General features: G+C 45.0%; 4 protein-coding genes across 6 annotated transcripts in view; 1 reads left to right on the top strand and 3 right to left on the bottom strand.

Moving 5' to 3' along the window:
• Positions 1-375: 375 nt before the first annotated feature.
• Positions 376-4,484, bottom strand: LOC138633208 (inositol monophosphatase 1-like). Of its 2 annotated transcripts, XM_069719321.1 has the most exons (10): positions 4,351-4,382; positions 4,278-4,314; positions 3,852-3,935; positions 2,903-3,036; positions 2,576-2,680; positions 1,368-1,413; positions 1,184-1,292; positions 926-1,034; positions 682-833; positions 376-592 (listed from the first exon to the last, which is right to left on the bottom strand). In XM_069719321.1, the coding sequence occupies exons 3-10, from the start codon at positions 3,909-3,911 to the stop codon at positions 432-434; spliced, it is 876 nt and encodes a 291-aa protein (XP_069575422.1). In that variant the 5' UTR covers positions 3,912-3,935; positions 4,278-4,314; positions 4,351-4,382; the 3' UTR covers positions 376-431. The 2 variants fall into 2 exon arrangements, with proteins under 2 accessions (XP_069575422.1, XP_069575423.1); XM_069719322.1 differs by lacking the exons at positions 4,278-4,314; positions 4,351-4,382 and adding an exon at positions 4,412-4,484.
• A 1,870-nt stretch (positions 4,485-6,354) lies between these two features.
• riok1 (RIO kinase 1 (yeast)) lies at positions 6,355-12,004 on the bottom strand. Of its 2 annotated transcripts, none has more exons than XM_069719291.1 (17): positions 11,512-12,004; positions 10,754-10,964; positions 10,545-10,635; positions 10,316-10,385; positions 10,186-10,228; positions 9,959-10,051; positions 9,372-9,484; positions 8,842-8,922; positions 8,338-8,424; positions 8,109-8,246; positions 7,926-8,029; positions 7,727-7,833; positions 7,563-7,628; positions 7,359-7,475; positions 7,209-7,262; positions 6,816-6,938; positions 6,355-6,728 (listed from the first exon to the last, which is right to left on the bottom strand). In XM_069719291.1, the coding sequence occupies exons 1-17, from the start codon at positions 11,562-11,564 to the stop codon at positions 6,615-6,617; spliced, it is 1,665 nt and encodes a 554-aa protein (XP_069575392.1). In that variant the 5' UTR covers positions 11,565-12,004; the 3' UTR covers positions 6,355-6,614. The 2 variants fall into 2 exon arrangements, with proteins under 2 accessions (XP_069575392.1, XP_069575393.1); XM_069719292.1 differs by having other exon boundaries at positions 10,754-10,961.
• Positions 12,005-12,038: 34 nt separating this feature from the next.
• Positions 12,039-14,717, top strand: rpp40 (ribonuclease P/MRP 40 subunit). Its single transcript, XM_069719312.1, has 8 exons — positions 12,039-12,191; positions 12,578-12,722; positions 12,811-12,879; positions 12,991-13,089; positions 13,502-13,624; positions 13,713-13,893; positions 13,977-14,111; positions 14,442-14,717. The coding sequence occupies exons 1-8, from the start codon at positions 12,075-12,077 to the stop codon at positions 14,638-14,640; spliced, it is 1,068 nt and encodes a 355-aa protein (XP_069575413.1). The 5' UTR covers positions 12,039-12,074; the 3' UTR covers positions 14,641-14,717.
• A 1,466-nt stretch (positions 14,718-16,183) lies between these two features.
• cdyl (chromodomain protein, Y-like) overlaps positions 16,184-16,659 on the bottom strand; it is a 4,619-nt gene continuing 4,143 nt past the window's right edge. Inside the window, exon 7 of the mRNA XM_069719290.1 lies at positions 16,184-16,659. This exon is cut by the window's right edge and continues 27 nt beyond it. Within this exon, the coding sequence (XP_069575391.1) occupies positions 16,528-16,659 (132 nt within the window). The 3' untranslated portion in view covers positions 16,184-16,527.

Below are 16,659 nucleotides of genomic sequence, written 5' to 3'. Positions count from 1 at the left end.
CATCAGATAGTCTGATCACCTTCATGACAGCTGGACACCTGAAATTAGAAACTTTAATTTGTTAGGTTAGGTTAGGTTAGGTTAGGTTAGGTTAGGTTAGGTTAGGTTAGGTAGTTACTTTATTAATCCCCGAGGGGAATTTTTTTTCGCTACAGCAGCATACAGAAGCAATGAGATAATAATAGAATAACAGAAAAGCAATAAAATAGCAGTAAAAACTATAAAATATAAATATAAAATATGAAATGCACAGTATATACAGTACAGTATATATCTATATATATTATATACAAACAACCAAGAAACACAGACAACAGTGTTATTGTTATTGTTGAGATGTTTGCTGGAGTAGTAAAAAGCAGGAACATTGTGACATCAGTTTTGAAGGTTTTATTTGCGTTTTGAAATCATGACAAACATCAAACGTCCTCTCAGCTGAGTCCATTCACACCTGTTGCTCCACAGACACACTTGCTGGGGTCCTCGTCGTCACGGCGACAGGGAAACGCCTGGATCACCTGGGAGATGTGATGGGCCACAGCCGTGGAGCTAGCAGCTATGACTCTCCGAGACATCATGTCAAACTTGGAGCCTGGAAAAAAAAAAACGAACAAGTGGACCAATCAGAGGAGGCCACGCCCACACATAAGTGACATATGGCATCACGGATGAGAAACAGACCGTCCGTATCCATGACGACGCCTCCAGCCTCCTGGACGATGATGGCAGAGGCTGCGATGTCCCAGCAGTGCATCCCGATGTGGTAATAAGCGTCGGCTCCACCTGTCGCCACCTGACACATGTCGACCGCCGCTGTCCCCAACGCACGGACGCTGAAACACGTCAACGACACGCAAACATGTCAACGACGTACAAACACGGCAAAAACATACAACCGTGCCGGCAACATACAAACATGCCGCACCCGTGAACTGGAAGTTTCAGCAGTCTGAAAATGTTGGTGGTCATGGTGGACAGAGCGAGGTCGTCGCGCTCCGCCCCAATCTCCGTCACCACCACACACCTGTTGATGTCTGATTGGACAAGACAGAACGGTCAGAATGAACCAAAATCCGCCTTAAAAACCAACACGTAACCACCTCAACACGTAACGTTCAACATTTTCCTTCCACCATCAGCCGTCATGCGAATGAATGCAATGATGTCATGCGAGTTATGTCACCTTCCTGTCCAGAGGCGTGCAGCGGCTGTCCGTTCAGGAACGCTCCTCTTCCTCTCTGAGCGTGGAACATTTTGTCCTCCACAAGGCTGTAGACGATCCCAAACTCCGTCTGACAACGACAACATGACAGCTGACTTCCTGTTTGACCTCTGACCTCTGATCTGGAAGTGACAGCGGCGCTTACCTGCTTGTTGACGCTGAAGGCGATGGAGATGGCCACAAATGGAAACCTGTAAAGAGAATCAGTATCAGGTTCTGATTACAGTTCTATAAGTTGTAACTACAGTTCTATAAGTTGTAACTACAGTTCTATGAATTGTAACTACAGTTCTATAAGTTGTAACTACAGTTCTATGAATTGTAACTACAGTTCTATAAATTGTAACTACAGTTCTATAAGTTGTAACTACAGTTCTATGAATTGTAACTACAGTTCTATAAGTTGTAACTACAGTTCTATGAATTGTAACTACAGTTCTATAAATTGTAACTACAGTTCTATAAGTTGTAACTACAGTTCTATAAGTTGTAACTACAGTTCTATGAATTGTAACTACAGTTCTATAAGTTGTAACTACAGTTCTATGAATTGTAACTACAGTTCTATAAATTGTAACTACAGTTCTATAAGTTGTAACTACAGTTTTATGAATTGTAACTACAGTTCTATAAGTTGTAACTACAGTTCTATAAGTTGTAACTACAGTTCTATGAATTGTAACTACAGTTCTATAAGTTGTAACTACAGTTCTATGAATTGTAACTACAGTTTTATGAATTGTAACTACAGTTCTATAAGTTGTAACTACAGTTCTATGAATTGTAACTACAGTTCTATAAGTTGTAACTACAGTTCTATGAATTGTAACTACAGTTTTATGAATTGTAACTACAGTTCTATAAGTTGTAACTACAGTTTTATGAATTGTAACTACAGTTCTATAAGTTGTAACTACAGTTCTATGAATTGTAACTACAGTTCTATGAATTGTAACTACAGTTCTATAAGTTGTAACTACAGTTTTATGAATTGTAACTACAGTTCTATAAATTGTAACTACAGTTCTATAAGTTGTAACTACAGTTTTATGAGTTGTAACTACAGTTCTATGAATTGTAACTACAGTTCTATGAGTTCACAAGAGGGCTTGTCAGTGAAATATCTCAACATGTGTTAGGTGGACTTCCTTGAAATTTGGTTTAGACATTGATGGAGCCCAGAGGTTGAATCCTGATGACTCTGGTTGACATTTGACGTTCCCTACAGCGCCACCAGATGGTCAAATTTCTCACAGACGGGTTGAGTGGTTAATCAAAAGCAGACAACATGTGGCCATATCACCGGGTGAGACCAGCTGTCTGTGACATCACCATGTGGCCGGCGTCTCTCACCTGTGGACAAAGTTAACAGTCCCGTCGATAGGATCGATGATCCAGGTCGGGCTGTCAGTCAGCTCCACACGCTCGCCTGCAGCTACAGACTCCTCCCCGATGAACCTGAAACCAAACAACATCATCATCCTGCTCACTGCTGTTGCCGGGCAGATGCTAGACTGTCTCCAGTCTGCCTGTCCAATTAGAATCCGTTTAATTTAAAAGGTCACTTCACAGACTTTTAGTTTAAACTCAGTTCAGGTTCTACTGGTTCTCCTGAGGACTGACAGCATCGAGGAGGAGAAAAAAAACACGAGATAATAAAATGAAAAAGAGTAGTAGAACCTGTGTTGAGGATATTGATTCCTGATGGCAGAGATCAGGATCTTCTCGACTCTCTGATCAGTTTCGGTCACTAAATCAGCTGGAGAACTTTTCAACTTCACTTCTTTCTGCTGGTGAAACGCCGTCAGGACAATCTGATGACAGCAAACCAAAAAAAAATTCTAATTCAGTTTGTTTTTTATTTTTGATGCACTACAAATGTGACAGACAGTTGTTTCCTCACCGTGTTACAGGAAGTGAAAATGCCTTACTAAAGTAAAAGTCATGCTTTTAAAAATTCATTCAAGTAGACAGTTTCATCAATCATTAGTCTCTTCAGCTGCATATGTTTTACAATTAAAGTCTACTGGGAAGAGCTTTTATTGTGAAACATCTGCAGGAAGTGACGAGGTTCACTGATAATAAGTTAAGAACACAGCTTACAGATACACTTTTATTTTTTAGAACTTCCTCTGTTTATGTTTCCAGTCCAAGACAATAGAAATCTGATCCTGACAAAGCAGAGGTCAGAGGTCAACTCACCTGAGCAGCAGCCAGGTAAGTGTGTATCAGGTGCGTGTGTGTGTGTGTGTGTGTGTGTGTGTGTGTGTGTGTGTGTGTGTGTGTGTGTGTGTGTGTACAGTAAACTCTACTTCGTGACATTCCAGAAGCTTCTTATCGAACCTGACCGCCCTCTGAACCTGGATGACATCACCAGCTCCTCCTGGAACTGATTGGACACACACAGCAGCTGCCGGGCTGTGATTGGTCGACTCCTCTGACTCTGAACCTCCAGCTGCTGAGCCGGCATTCACACCTGGAACATCTGGTCGAGTCAAACAGTGACATCATCGTCGCACCCTTCTCTAATTGGTCTAACTGCAGCCCTGCATTCACTGCTTTTAATCCCAACCGTGACCTCTGACCTCTGTCTCAGAGCTGTGTTCCGATTGGCCGCTGTGTGTCTTACCTCACTGGCCTGTTTAGCGATGGAGATCCCGAAGTTTAGATAGTTGGTCCAGTCGGCCATGATGACAAAAATCTAAGAGACCTCCTGTCAGAGAGTAGAGAAATCAGAGAGTAGAAACACAACACAAAAAACAAAAGAGATAATAGAGAAGAACAACAGAAAGTATAAACAGAAAAACAAATGACATGCAAAATATAAAATATGAAGACGAGACAAAAATAAATGACCCAAAAGACAAAAGTAGAAGAGAAGAAGAAGAAAAGGACGAAAAGACAAATGTGTAGAGAAAAGAGAAAAGAGAGGAGGGAGGAAGATCAAAGAAGAAAACAACAAGAAGTGAAAAAGCAGAGAAAGTAGAAAGTAGAAAAGAACATATGAATCTGTAAAACCAACAGCAGCAGTAGAACCAACAGCAGTAGAACTAACCGCAGCAATAGAACCAGCAGCAGTAGAACCAGCAGCAATAGAACCAACAGCTGCAGCAATAGAACCAGCAGCAGCAATAGAACCAACAGTAGTAGAACCAACAGCAGTAGAACCAACAGCAGCAGAGTCAGTACCTGATGACACAAGTTTCTGAAGAGAACAAATTTGATCAACTTCTCTAAACCTTTTTCTCTTTTATGCTATAAACAGCCAATCAGAGCTCAGTTCCTTCCTCCTGCAGCACAACCGACCAATGAGAGCCCTGCTGGGACCATCAGCTCCTCTTAAAACACACACACACACACACACCAACTTCACTGTGTCCGGTAATGAGGCTCATGCAGAACTTCATCTAACAATGTCTCAATTTTAGAAAAGGTTTGTTTTGAAGTGATTTTTTTCCTCAAATAGCTGCAGAGTCTCAGATGTTCTTAAAGTTCAGAGCTCAGCAGGACATGAAGGAAGTGACTGCACGTGTGTTGAGTCAGCTGACGGCGAACAAACATCCTGTTCAGACAATTGTCCTCACCGCTAATTCTGTCGAAGACAGCTCGTGAGCATGTCCTCCATCGGTGCGTGTTGTATATCTCAACGTATGTCAGTGTGCAATAATGTGTGTTTTAGTGTGTATCACTGAGTGTGTTATTATGTATCAAGACATTTGTGTTAAATTATAGTCTGCAGTTCAGCTGTAAGTTCAAACGATCAGAACACGAACACACACTTTGTTTTTAGCCTCCCATCTGTGGGTACTGTGTGTACTAAATCCTGGTGTTGACTGAAACCTGAATACACACCAACCCATGGGGGAACGGATATTTAGGTCCCATGGGGTTGAGCATGTAGTTTGAGACTTTGGACTCAGTTATCTTGTAAAAAAAAAAAAAAGAATCAGATTTAAGTTACGGTTTTAGTTTTGATGGTTAAGTTTAGGGTAATGCGTTATGTCAATGAAAACTCCCGTGGGGGAAAAGTGTTTCTGTATTTATGTTCTCTGGGTATGTTGTAGATAATTTTAGTTTGACGCCTGAAACCTGCGAGAAGCTGCCAAGTTGACCTTTGACCTCTGGACATGATAACGTTTTTACATTTAGGGAATCAATGTAACAATAAAGTTCACAGTTTTTACTGTAATGAGAAAAGTCAAAAGTCACCGGGCCGATTGGCTGGTGTTCTCTGTTCTGATTGGCTGATCCGGAAACCCGCAGGAGCACATATAAACGTTAAGAGAGCTGAAGTGTGAAGGTAAAGAGTTAACCGATCACCGGAGATGTTCATGATCAATGATAGTCTTCATATAAGAAACAAGACAGTAAATATGAGGCAGTTTTTATTTTCAGAATAAAACAGACTAGTTCTGACAGACGAGCTGCTGTGTTGACTGTCATTGTATCCTGCTGCGTTCAGGTGCTGCAGGGATTTAAGAAACTGAAGCTGATGATGCAGTATGAAGCGCAGACCCGGTGTCGTGGCCCCACCTCTTGTCCATCTGGTCCCGCCTCTTGCCCCGCCTCTTGCCCCGCCCTCAATGCCACACTAAGAGCACAACCACTCTATTGGGGAACAGTGGTTGACATGTAGGCGGCTAGACAGCAAAGCAGTTACTGGTCATGTTTATCGAGATATTGATCAGCGTACAGGGACAGTGAAGATGGCGGCAGCATCAGCCTACGTGAAGTTCGAACGGTGTGTGCTGCGTCGCAGGTCGCGTATTTACTTACCAACGCTCACTATTTTAAGTGCATCAGTAAACTCCCACCGTCGAGTACGGAAACATGCAGCGTGCGACGAGTACCTGCATGGTAAACTAAAAACTGCCCAGAAATTGAGTTTGAAACATTTCCACTCTCAACAATCGCCATCACGGCCACATAACAGAAAACCGTCGACTTATTTTAAAGCTGCAGCGGTCAACGTAGCTCGTTTGTTACCCGACATGTTTAATAACTAACATCATCTTGTTTACTAGCCAACATTAGCTACCGCTGTTCGTTACGTTAGGCTGACATGAGCGTCTTTACAAGCTTGCGAAGCTCACAGTTTGTCGGATGTTAAATGAACACAGAGGACAAGATGATAAAAGTGTTTAATGGTTTATTAAAAATTTCTCTCTGCTTCTCGTCATATTTCGTGTTGCTGTACTGAAACAAACCCGCAGCAACTTCCAGCTGGACGCTGATTAAGCAAAACAGGACTTTTATCTCAGCCGGGATTGGTCGCCAGGCAACCGGCCGGCGTTCTCCTCACAGGTGACCTATATATTTCATGAATGCCAGGTTTTGAGTTTTGGGCGACAGACGGGAGTCCACACCGACAAACAGGAACTCATCCTCATCATCATAATTTGCCTTTCTTCATCTTGGTCACCTTCTCCTTCCTCTTCTTCACGTGTTTCGGTACTTTTGTTTTTCTTTTCTCTCTCTGAGCTTCTTTCACTATCTTCTTCCTCTCCTGAAACAACAAACACAAATGTTGTCTATTTGCAGAAACAAACTGGGCTTGATCGTTCGCTGCTTTACCGACGTAAGATTTAAACACCTTTTTGTCCACTGGGACATCCTCACTCTGCTCTTGATCCTCCTTCTCCTCCTCTTCATCATCATCATCGTCATCCTCCTCGTCCTCTGATGAAGAGCAGTCATCTTCCAGAAGAGCAGGAACCTGAGAAGAGATTTATGGAAGGTCAGTCAGGCGACTGAAGCGGCAACCGGCGGTGATGTCACTCGTTGGTTTGTGATTATTTTCAAATGGACGGCCAGAACACTAATCTGGAAGAGTGAATTTAGTGAATTACACAGTCTATGGAGCCGGAGACGACCTCTAGTGGCACCCGGTGGTAATACAGCTTAAGACACTTCCGCATCGGCCTCAGTAGCTACGTCCACTTTTATATGAAGTCTGTGAGCAAGACAGAGCGTGAGGTCATCTTACCGTCTGAACTCCAGAGAGATCCTTCTTCAGTCCGGTCAGCGTCTGATAGAGAATCTGTGAAACACAACATATCTCCATTAGCTTCATCATCACCTTCGTCTCGTTATCTCTACCGTCTCCGTCTTTACTCTTCTTCCAAGTCATCCTTACGTTGTCGTCGTGGCCGCTGATGGCCGAGTCCTCCTCCTTCGTCCTCATCAGGTCGACGTCTCGCTCATAATGGCTGACCTCCGTCAGAGTCCGTGGGATGTAGGCTTTCTTAAACACCTGCATGTGGAGGGGGGGAGGTCAAAGGTCAGACAGACTCAAGAGAGAGAGAGCAGGTTATCGCCATAACCAGCTGTAATACGTCACCTCTTCGTCCACTCCGTCCTGATTGGATCGCTGCTCCGACGTCCGCTCAGCCGCGAAGACCATCACCTGGACGAGCAAATCACAGACACACAAACTCATCGTCTTCACGTCGACATCTCGACTGCGTTTTATCAACAAAGTTACGACCCGATGGACGTTTTCACCTTCTCCAGGTATTGTTCCATGTTGTGGCAGGTGATCGACGGGTCGGTGATGAAGTCGAACAGCTCTCTGACCGTCATCACGGCCACGTCGTGTTTTACAAAGAACGCTAGGGAAAAAAACCAAGACAGATGTGAAACAACAGGTTTGAATCTCGGCGCAGTGAATTGCGTTGTCAGAAACCTGCCGGCGGCGTCTCACCGTTGACGTTGCTGCAGTCCTTCCTGAGGAACTCCAGGGCGTGAGGGTGGTCGTGCTCCACCGACTGCGACACGTCGATGATGTAAGCGTCTCCGTCGTGATACCTGCCAACAGGTCAGAGGCGGGTCAGAAACACGCAGCAAAACTCCTCACTGGGATTTTATTTTGAAAGGATCTTCTCACAGCATGTTGAACTCGCTGAGGTCGGCGTGGACGAGTCGAGCGTCTTGAAACATCTTCCTCATGTCCTGGATCACCTGCAGGTAGAGCTCCCGGGCCTTCGACTCCGACAGCGACGCGTTCTTCAGCAGAGGAGCCGGTCTGATCGATCAACGAGGGAAGACGGTGATCAATATGTGACATTGATTGATCTGTACATGGAGATGAATCACTGTGATTGATAAATTATTACATGTTGTCTTTCCCAATGAAGCTCATCAGCAGAACGTGACTTCTGAGCAGAAGAGGTTCCGGACTCAGGATTCCTGCCGTCTGCAGCCTGAAACACACACACACACAGTCAGGTTCTACAAGTCAGATCAGGTTCTACCAGTCAGATCAGGTTCTACCAGTTAGATCCGGTTCTACTTGTCAGGTCAGGTCCTACTAGTCAGATCAGGTTCGACCAGTTAGATCAGGTTCTACTTGTCAGATCAGTTTCTCCCTGTCAGATCAGGTTCTACCAGTCAGATCAGGTTCTACTGGGTTCTACTTGTCAGGTCAGGTTCTACTAGTCAGATCAGGTCTGACCAGTTAGATCAGGTTCTACCAGTTAGATCAGGTTCTACTGGGTTCTACTTGTCAGATCAGTTTCTCCCTGTCAAGTCAGGTTCTACTGGGTTCTATCAGTCAAGTGAGGTTCGACCAGTTAGATTAGGTTCTACTTGGTTCTTTGTGTCAGTAGAAAGGTTCTGACCTGATGAGGTTCCTCATTTCTTTCTCAGCCCACGTTCTCACCATCTTCCTGGGGTTTCCCTTACAATAACCGCGACGGAACCTGCAGAAAACCAGAAAAACTCAGAACACTGTTCCTGAAGGTTCCTAACGGATCCTGAAAGTTTTAGTTCCTAAAGGGTCAGTTCCTTGAGGTCTTACTGGACCTCAAATGTAAACAAGATCAAATTGAATCTTCACCAACAGACAGTTACTGATGGTCAATACCTACCTGAACTCTTCTTCTTTGGTGTGACACTGACCTGAACTCTTCTTCTGTGGTGTGTAACTGACCTGAACTCTTCTTCTGTGGTGTGTGACTGACCTGAACTCTTCTTCTGTGGTGTGTGACACTGACCTGAACTCTTCTTCTGTGGTGTGTGACTGACCTGAACTCTTCTTCTGTGGTGTGACACTGACCTGAACTCTTCTTCTGTGGTGTGACACTGACCTGAACTCTTCTTCTGTGGTGTGTAACTGACCTGAACTCTTCTTCTGTGGTGTGTGACTGACCTGAACTCCCCGCTGACGTATTTGTCTCGGTCTTTGAACAGCAGGATGGACGTCTTGTAGATCTTGATGGCTCTGCTTTCTCCAGCTTTTGTGCTGGCGTGATAAACGTTAGCCTGAAAAACACGTGTTTGTCAGCGACCACATACATCATTCATAATTAATGAATGTCCGATCATTATTACTCGTCTCTGTATGTATAGCAGACATTATTACGAACATTATTTTGCTGCAGCATTTTGTACATAAACATTTTTTTTGGTAGGCCTACATTATTAGTAACGTAGTAAGTAAAAGTATTACATACAATATTCTGTATATTAATTCATGCATGATCACACAGTATTTCATAAAAATGTTTTTTTTAACATTTCTTTTGTATATTTTGTAATTTATTTCAAACATTTTAATAAAATTCTAAATAGATTATTCTGTATATTATTTTTTACATGACCCACACGATATACACAAGTTGTGTTTTTATTCAGATTATGCTGACTGTGGTGATATCGCGTGACATCTCTGTCCAGTTATAGTGCAGCGTATTGATCAGTACGGATGAATATGGATCAACGTATCGACCGTCTGACCTCCTTTCCTGTGCTGATGCAGCCGTCGATTTCACAGATGAGACCACGATTTAGCATCTTGAACAGAATCATTCGAGTCCGAGGATCCAAAACCTGCAGAAGAAGAAACAATCGTCTTTTTTGATCTTCAGGTTCAACTGTTTCACTTTCTCCAAAACGTCAAATCACCACATTTACTTCCCGTCAAGCCTTTTCGAAATAAAAGCGTCTTCATGTGTGAACCTCACCTGCTCGACTGTGGCTCGATCCGATTTGTCCTTCACTCTGTGCCTGCGGAGAGCAGCCAATCAAAACGTTAAGTCACTTCGGTCACATGACCAGCGAGGTAAAACAAAAATCAGCCGAGTGCAGACGTACGTGCCGGCATCTTTCTGTTTCTGCATTGTTGTCACTTTATTGATCACCGAGTCAGCATAATTCAGTTTATCTGCAATAAAAAAAAAAAAAATAATAAGCTGATCGGGATGGAGATCAATACGATCGTTTATTGATCGTCAGTAAGAAACATTTCCGAATTAATTCAAAGATGTGACACAGAAAAACCAATGAACATGAGTTTGTGCGCGTGTCGTGTGTGTGATGTTACCCAGGTTGATCTTGTGTTCATATTTTCTCAGAGCTTTATCAGACGGAGTCGATGACGGCAACGTCTTGTTGGACGGATTCTGTTTGTTTGACTGAAGTAAAAAAAAAAAAAAAATAATAATCAAACGACTGAAACCAAAAGAAAAAATAGGATCATCAATAATAAAAAAAAAAAAAGATGAATCAGGTTGATCGATCAGAGCGACTAACCTGACAGGTGAGACTTGTCCGATTGTATCTTTTGGTCAGATCTCCTGCTGAACTCCACGCCCACTCCTCATCTTCATCTTCATCATCATAATCATCATCATCATCATCATATTCCTCCTCCTCCTCCTTGCTGATGTTCTGTTGCTCTGAGGAAGGCTGCAGAGTGACATCACTGATGTGATTCAGTGCAGCCGACACATCTGATTGGCTGCTGCGGAAAGAGACAGAACTGGTCGGAACCGAAGTTTTGAACTGACAGACTTCAGCAGAAACTTTTTTTTTTGCGGGAAATTGTGGGAACTTTGCGAACTTACAGGATCACGCAAATGTGGCAGATTGCTTGAATTTTTAAATAATTAATGCAAACTTCCTAAATGGACTGACTTTTATTTGAAATAAAATTGTGAAAGAGGCGTTAAACAGTCTGAAGAGGCTTGTCCTCTGTATTTGAATACTGACACACGTTTTCAGTTTATTTCGGTAGTGTGAGAGGGACGGGTCTGCCCAGCTGATTAAATGACGGTTGAACTAGGAATAGAGATGACACATCACACTACACAACATTTTAACAGGCTGTTATCAATAAAACACCCCGGAGAGACCAACTACAAACGGATCAATCAATATGATCACATGCTATTAAATCCAGATGTTTCTACCTTCCGGTTAAAGAATGAAACTCCCCTCCAGACTGAGTTCATCTGAAACAAACAAACAAACAAACAAACGTAAAAAAAAAAAAAGTAAACAACACTCACCTGTCCTCCTCTGCGTCATCAAACTGCCCAGGTTCACATGCGACCGCCGACATGACGTCACCGTCACAGGTTATCGTCAACAACAACAACAACAACAACAACAACAAAAAGAAGAAAAACCAACAGCAGCAACTGCACCCGGTCCGAACTGATCCGAACCAACCCGGTACGACGATCTCTCTCCTCACACGGAAAGCGTGTCCGCCTCACTGCCGGGTCTGAACACGTGACTATGGCAACCGGAGAGGGTCAGTAAGCGGCGCGCGGAGGTTTTCAGGAACACTTACTTCAATGAACATTTCACGTCGTGTAACGCCAACTTAAAACCTACAACGGTCATTTACAAGGTCCGTTTCGGAGTAATTTCAAGTTTCACTTATAAATGATACGAATTTCCGGATAATATTTCCTCGCGCTGTTCCTTTCAGGAGGCTTTTAAGATGAAAGGGTACCAACAGGAAGTGCGCGGTTAAGTTTTAGCTCCCGTTCAAACTCCGCGTGTTTTTTTTTTCAACAGCGACAACAACAACAAAACAAAAAAGTGCGATAAAGTTGAACTCAAGATGTCCGCAGATCTGGGTCAGACTCCCCGGAATCTGCTGGTGTGTGATCGGTCCAGTTTCCTAGACGAGAAGAACCGGCTCGCCTCGCAGGTGGAGAAGCTGCACTTCAACTACAAGGTGGGGGGGCCGTTAGCATGTTAGCCGTTAGCGGGCGAGCTGCTGTCCACACACCGGGGACGAATTACAGCTGCAGCGGCGGGAGTGTGTTCACCTGTCAGGTGTGACTGGTCACGTTAACGACCGGCTAAGTGAGAGTAGTTGACCAAAAAAAAAAGAAAGAAGCAAAACAAACCAACTTTACACGTGCTGGTCGCTGACTTTCAAAATAAATGTCTGGCTGCAGCGCTCTGTATCGGAAATATATATTTTTTAGATTATCTCCACGTGCGTTGCGAACAAACCCGCGTGTCGGCTGCAGAAACAATTAAACGTGCTGCTATTTACATTTTAAATACTTCGTAAACATCCGGTCGCATTTACGTCCATCCGTTTCACCTGTGCAGGTGTCCGTGCTGCTGCCTGCCTGTAGCTCCGCCCCCTCCCACCTGGACTCCGTGATCAGCGGTTTCAGCACCTTCTACCTGATCAAGAAGCTGCCCATATATGAACTGCTGGACAAACACTTCCTGGAGACCTCCGTGTACCAGGGTGACTAAACACAGGACACGCACCTGCACACACACCTGCACACGGTTGTACACCTAACACACACACCTGTCCCGTACCTGTGTTTCAGGGAGTGTGTACGGTTTGTCGTACAGGACCCGGATCGATCAGGACAACTGTATCGCTCTGATGCCAAACGGTAAAAAAAAAAAAAAAAAACTCTCTTCTTTTCTCTGCTGCAGATGTCATAATGTGTGACATCACTTCCTCTTCACAATGTCTGTCTGTCTGTCTGTCCGTCCGTCTGCAGGTCACCTGACTCTCTCTCTGGACAAAGACTCCTTTGAGTTGTTGGGGTTCGAAGGGAAACCGTCCAGATACAACCACAGAAGGAGCAGCAGCCGATTCGGTCTGAATTCACCTTTTTTTTGTAAACGACAACGAAACTAAATCTGCTGATGCACTCGAACGTAAACACTAAAACTAAGTTCAGACAGGTGGACATCTTTGTGTCTTCATGAGGTCTCTCCGATGTCGGAAAGCCTCGCCGATGTTAATGCAGCTTTCCTTCCTCACCTGATGAAATCGCGTCTTCAGTTTTTTCTTCTTCTGACGTTTTTCCTCTTCGTTTCCTCCTTGATGCCGAAGTGTTGCGGCGTTCGGCACGTTGGCATCGACCAGATTTAATCCCCTCCTCCCGTCTTGTGTCGTGCATCTCGGCAACGAACAACGTGCTGTACCCGACACCTGTAAAATACTGCAATACTGTGTGTACTTGTACTGCGGCACTGTGACCGTACCTCTGTGTACTTGTACTGCAGTGGTATCTGTTGACCTGACTGACAGCAGCATGGCTCCTGGTGGGCGGGGCTACCTGAGGCTCCTCACGGGGCTGAAGTCACGCCTCCAGCTGCAGACAGACTTCATGCTGTCACATCATCCAGGTGAGTTACATTGTCGAGACTCGGCAGTGTGTTACCCAAGATGCCCTGCCCCTCGCTGCATTTTACCCACGATGCCTCCATCCTGCAGGGGGCGGGGCCTCCCTGCAGTCCCTCCTGTCTCGTTACGATTCGTCGGCGCACAGACCCGAGGTCAGCCGCCGCATACTGACAGACCTGTCCTGCCCCGCCCTGCTGACCTCTGACCTGCAGTCAAAGGACCCTCACGGCTTCATCGAGTGGCTCGGGGCCGTGGACGCCGACGTCAGCAGGTGAGACGTCGGGCAGATCGTGCGCTACCATGTCACATGACCACGCGTCGCTCCTATCGATTCTTCTTCTTCTGTGGTTTCAGCGAGAACTCGCCCAGCAGCTTCCTGTCGTCGCTGGTCTGTCCTGAACCGAAGACGACGGTCAGTCGAGCTCTGAGCGTCTCCATCTGCGGCCTGCTGCTGCCTCAGGACGTCCACCGGCTCATCCAGGAGCTCAGGTCAGCCGTCCCCTACCGCAGTGACCTCCGACCTAAATTACATAACATCACAGACCTCCTGCTTCAGCTAACTTCACTTAACCTCGGTGACCTCCGACATCCCTGACCTCAAGTTACCTTTAGCTGACCTGACATCAATGACCTTGAGTAACCTCAAGTTACCGTCAGCTGACCTCTGACCTGCCGTAACTCTGGCCGAGTTCTGATTGGTTGCATCACAAGTGTCTCGCATGGTTTTGGGTCTTTAAAAAAAAAAAAAAAAAAAAAAAAAAACCTGGGTTGCTGGATTTTCTAAAATGCGAGTACCTGTACGTCTCACCTGTCCTGCAGGGTTTACCTGGACCAGCCTCGGTTGGAGTCCTGGGTGTCGATGACGGTTCACGGTTTTGCCGACAGTCCCGTATCGTGGAGCGACAACGAGCACGGATTCCTGAGAGGTGGAGAGAACTTTTACTCTCTGCTGATGTTCCACGACCACACCTACCACCTCCACCTGGCCACAGGAGCGCACGACGCCTGTCCCCCATGATGCCTGTCCGTCATGTTGTGTTTTTGGTTTCGTTGTAGAAACTTTCTCAAAGTTACAAAGTAAAACGTTTTTTTTTTTTTTAATTGTGTAGCTGAATCAGTTTGTTTTGTCACTAAAACATGAATGAAATTACTTTGATTTGAAAAAGATAAAATCTCAATCAGTGGAACTCAAACTGAGGAGATTTTAAAGCTGTAACGCCTGCAGACAGCGCCTCCTCCTGACAGGTTTAAAAACAGCTTCAAGAGAAGGCTGATCAGAGTTCAGTTGGAAAACTGACGACAGCAGATCAACTACAACTGAATCTGTTTTCACGACATCATTTTTCATCCAAAAGTTTTGAGTTTCATCAGGAAAATCAAAACATAAAAATCTGCAGAACCCAGAACAGAACTCATCCTCTCATCCCCCTTTGCGACCCCTCGGGCCCGTCCTGGGACCTCTGTGGGGCCCCGAGGTTGAGAAAACCCGTTTGAATTAGGTGTTTTATAAAACTCAGATCATTCATATATTTAATATTTGATTCGTTGACGTCCAATTCAAAACGTTCCGATCTTCACTGTGAACACATTTAACAGCTGAGCGACAGGTTTTAAATCATTCTTGATCAAAACCCACTGGACCAGAGTCCATTTATATTCTGAGCTCTTTATTAAAGCAGGAAGCAAAAGAGTTCTCGTGGTTCCAGGTAACTGATCATCGATCCGGACTGTGGAGGACTTCAACACGGAGCTGCGTGTTGGGTTCTGAGTGCAGCGCTGCGAACGCAGCAGAAACCAGATGACAGATCCAGTCATGTGACACAATCAGAGTTTAATCCGACACAAACTGATCAATAACAAAGACCTGAGTCAGTCAACTCACCGGTGTCAGGACTTGCCCACAATTCATCACTCCACCCGGACTGTCCCCGTCAGCGCCCCCCCGCAGGCTGAAACAGGTCTGTCTGTCCTGAGGGGGACGCTGCAGGAAACGAGGTGGACTCTTTAACATGTAACACTCATTCAGCTGGTTGTAATCTGTAACTTCATCACTAGATGGCACTAAATTCTGCACACTGCTCTTTTAAAAAAAAGAACAGTCCAACATTTTATATCCGTGCTGCTCTCTTGTCAAGAGTTCATGTTTCAGATCAGTTTCACCTATGAGGACCAGGACTGCTAACCTAGCTTAGCACAAAGACTGGAAACGGGGCAGGACCGCTAGCCTAGCTTAGCACAGGGCTTATTCAAAAGACTGTGCAGAACTTCCAGTGGAAACCTTCTGTTTTAACCTGTCATTAAACAGTAAATGTTCAGTCTGAGTGGCGGGCTGTTTAAGCCCCGAGAAGGTCTGTTTAGGTAACAGACAAGTGTATCCCCTCAGTTTGGTCTGACAGGCACACCCGTAAACATACACCGATATGTTCCTCCAGAATGTATGAAGATCAGTCCTTTGGTTTCCTGAAACACCTAAAACAAACATGTAAAACCAAACAGCAGAGGACCTACGATGGTACCCAGTGGAACCCCTCGGGTAACTGCTAGCTAACAAGCAAGCCACGAGTCCATCCGAGAGTTGGCTGAGTTTGTTTTTTTTAGTCCACAGGCAGAGGTTAGGACCGAGAAGCAACATGTAAGCTAACGAGACCTACGACCTAACTTGGCTAAAGCTAGGCTAACGTGTCCTGGATGCATCTCTGTAGTGGACGAAGAGACAAAACCGACGTCCATCTGCTGCATCGGCAGAACGAGAGCCTTCGAAAGTTCAGCGGTTGTCAACCCAACATTCTGCTGAAATTATAACTTAAATGTTTACAGCAAAAGGAGGAAGTGTTCAGTGGTCCAGCTCCGAAGTGCCGAGTCAGCGAAACGGTCCAGCTCCTCGCCCCGGGTCCCAGTTTGGGTTCTAGCAGAGCTCGGTGCTCCTCTGCAGGTACTGCAGGATGGAGTCTGTCCCCTGCGATGAGCCCCAGACTCTCTTCAGGGCTTCGCACTCGCGCTCGTTCGCTTGCTCCAGAGAACTGCGGCTGGTGTTCCT

The sequence above is a fragment of the Brachyistius frenatus genome, unplaced genomic scaffold (assembly GCF_029030835.1).
Source record: "Brachyistius frenatus isolate BFR_SWC_R1_liver_20210118 unplaced genomic scaffold, ASM2903083v1 Contig_211, whole genome shotgun sequence".
Lineage (NCBI taxonomy): Eukaryota > Metazoa > Chordata > Actinopteri > Embiotocidae > Brachyistius > Brachyistius frenatus.
This window is presented reverse-complemented; position numbering and strand designations above follow the sequence as displayed.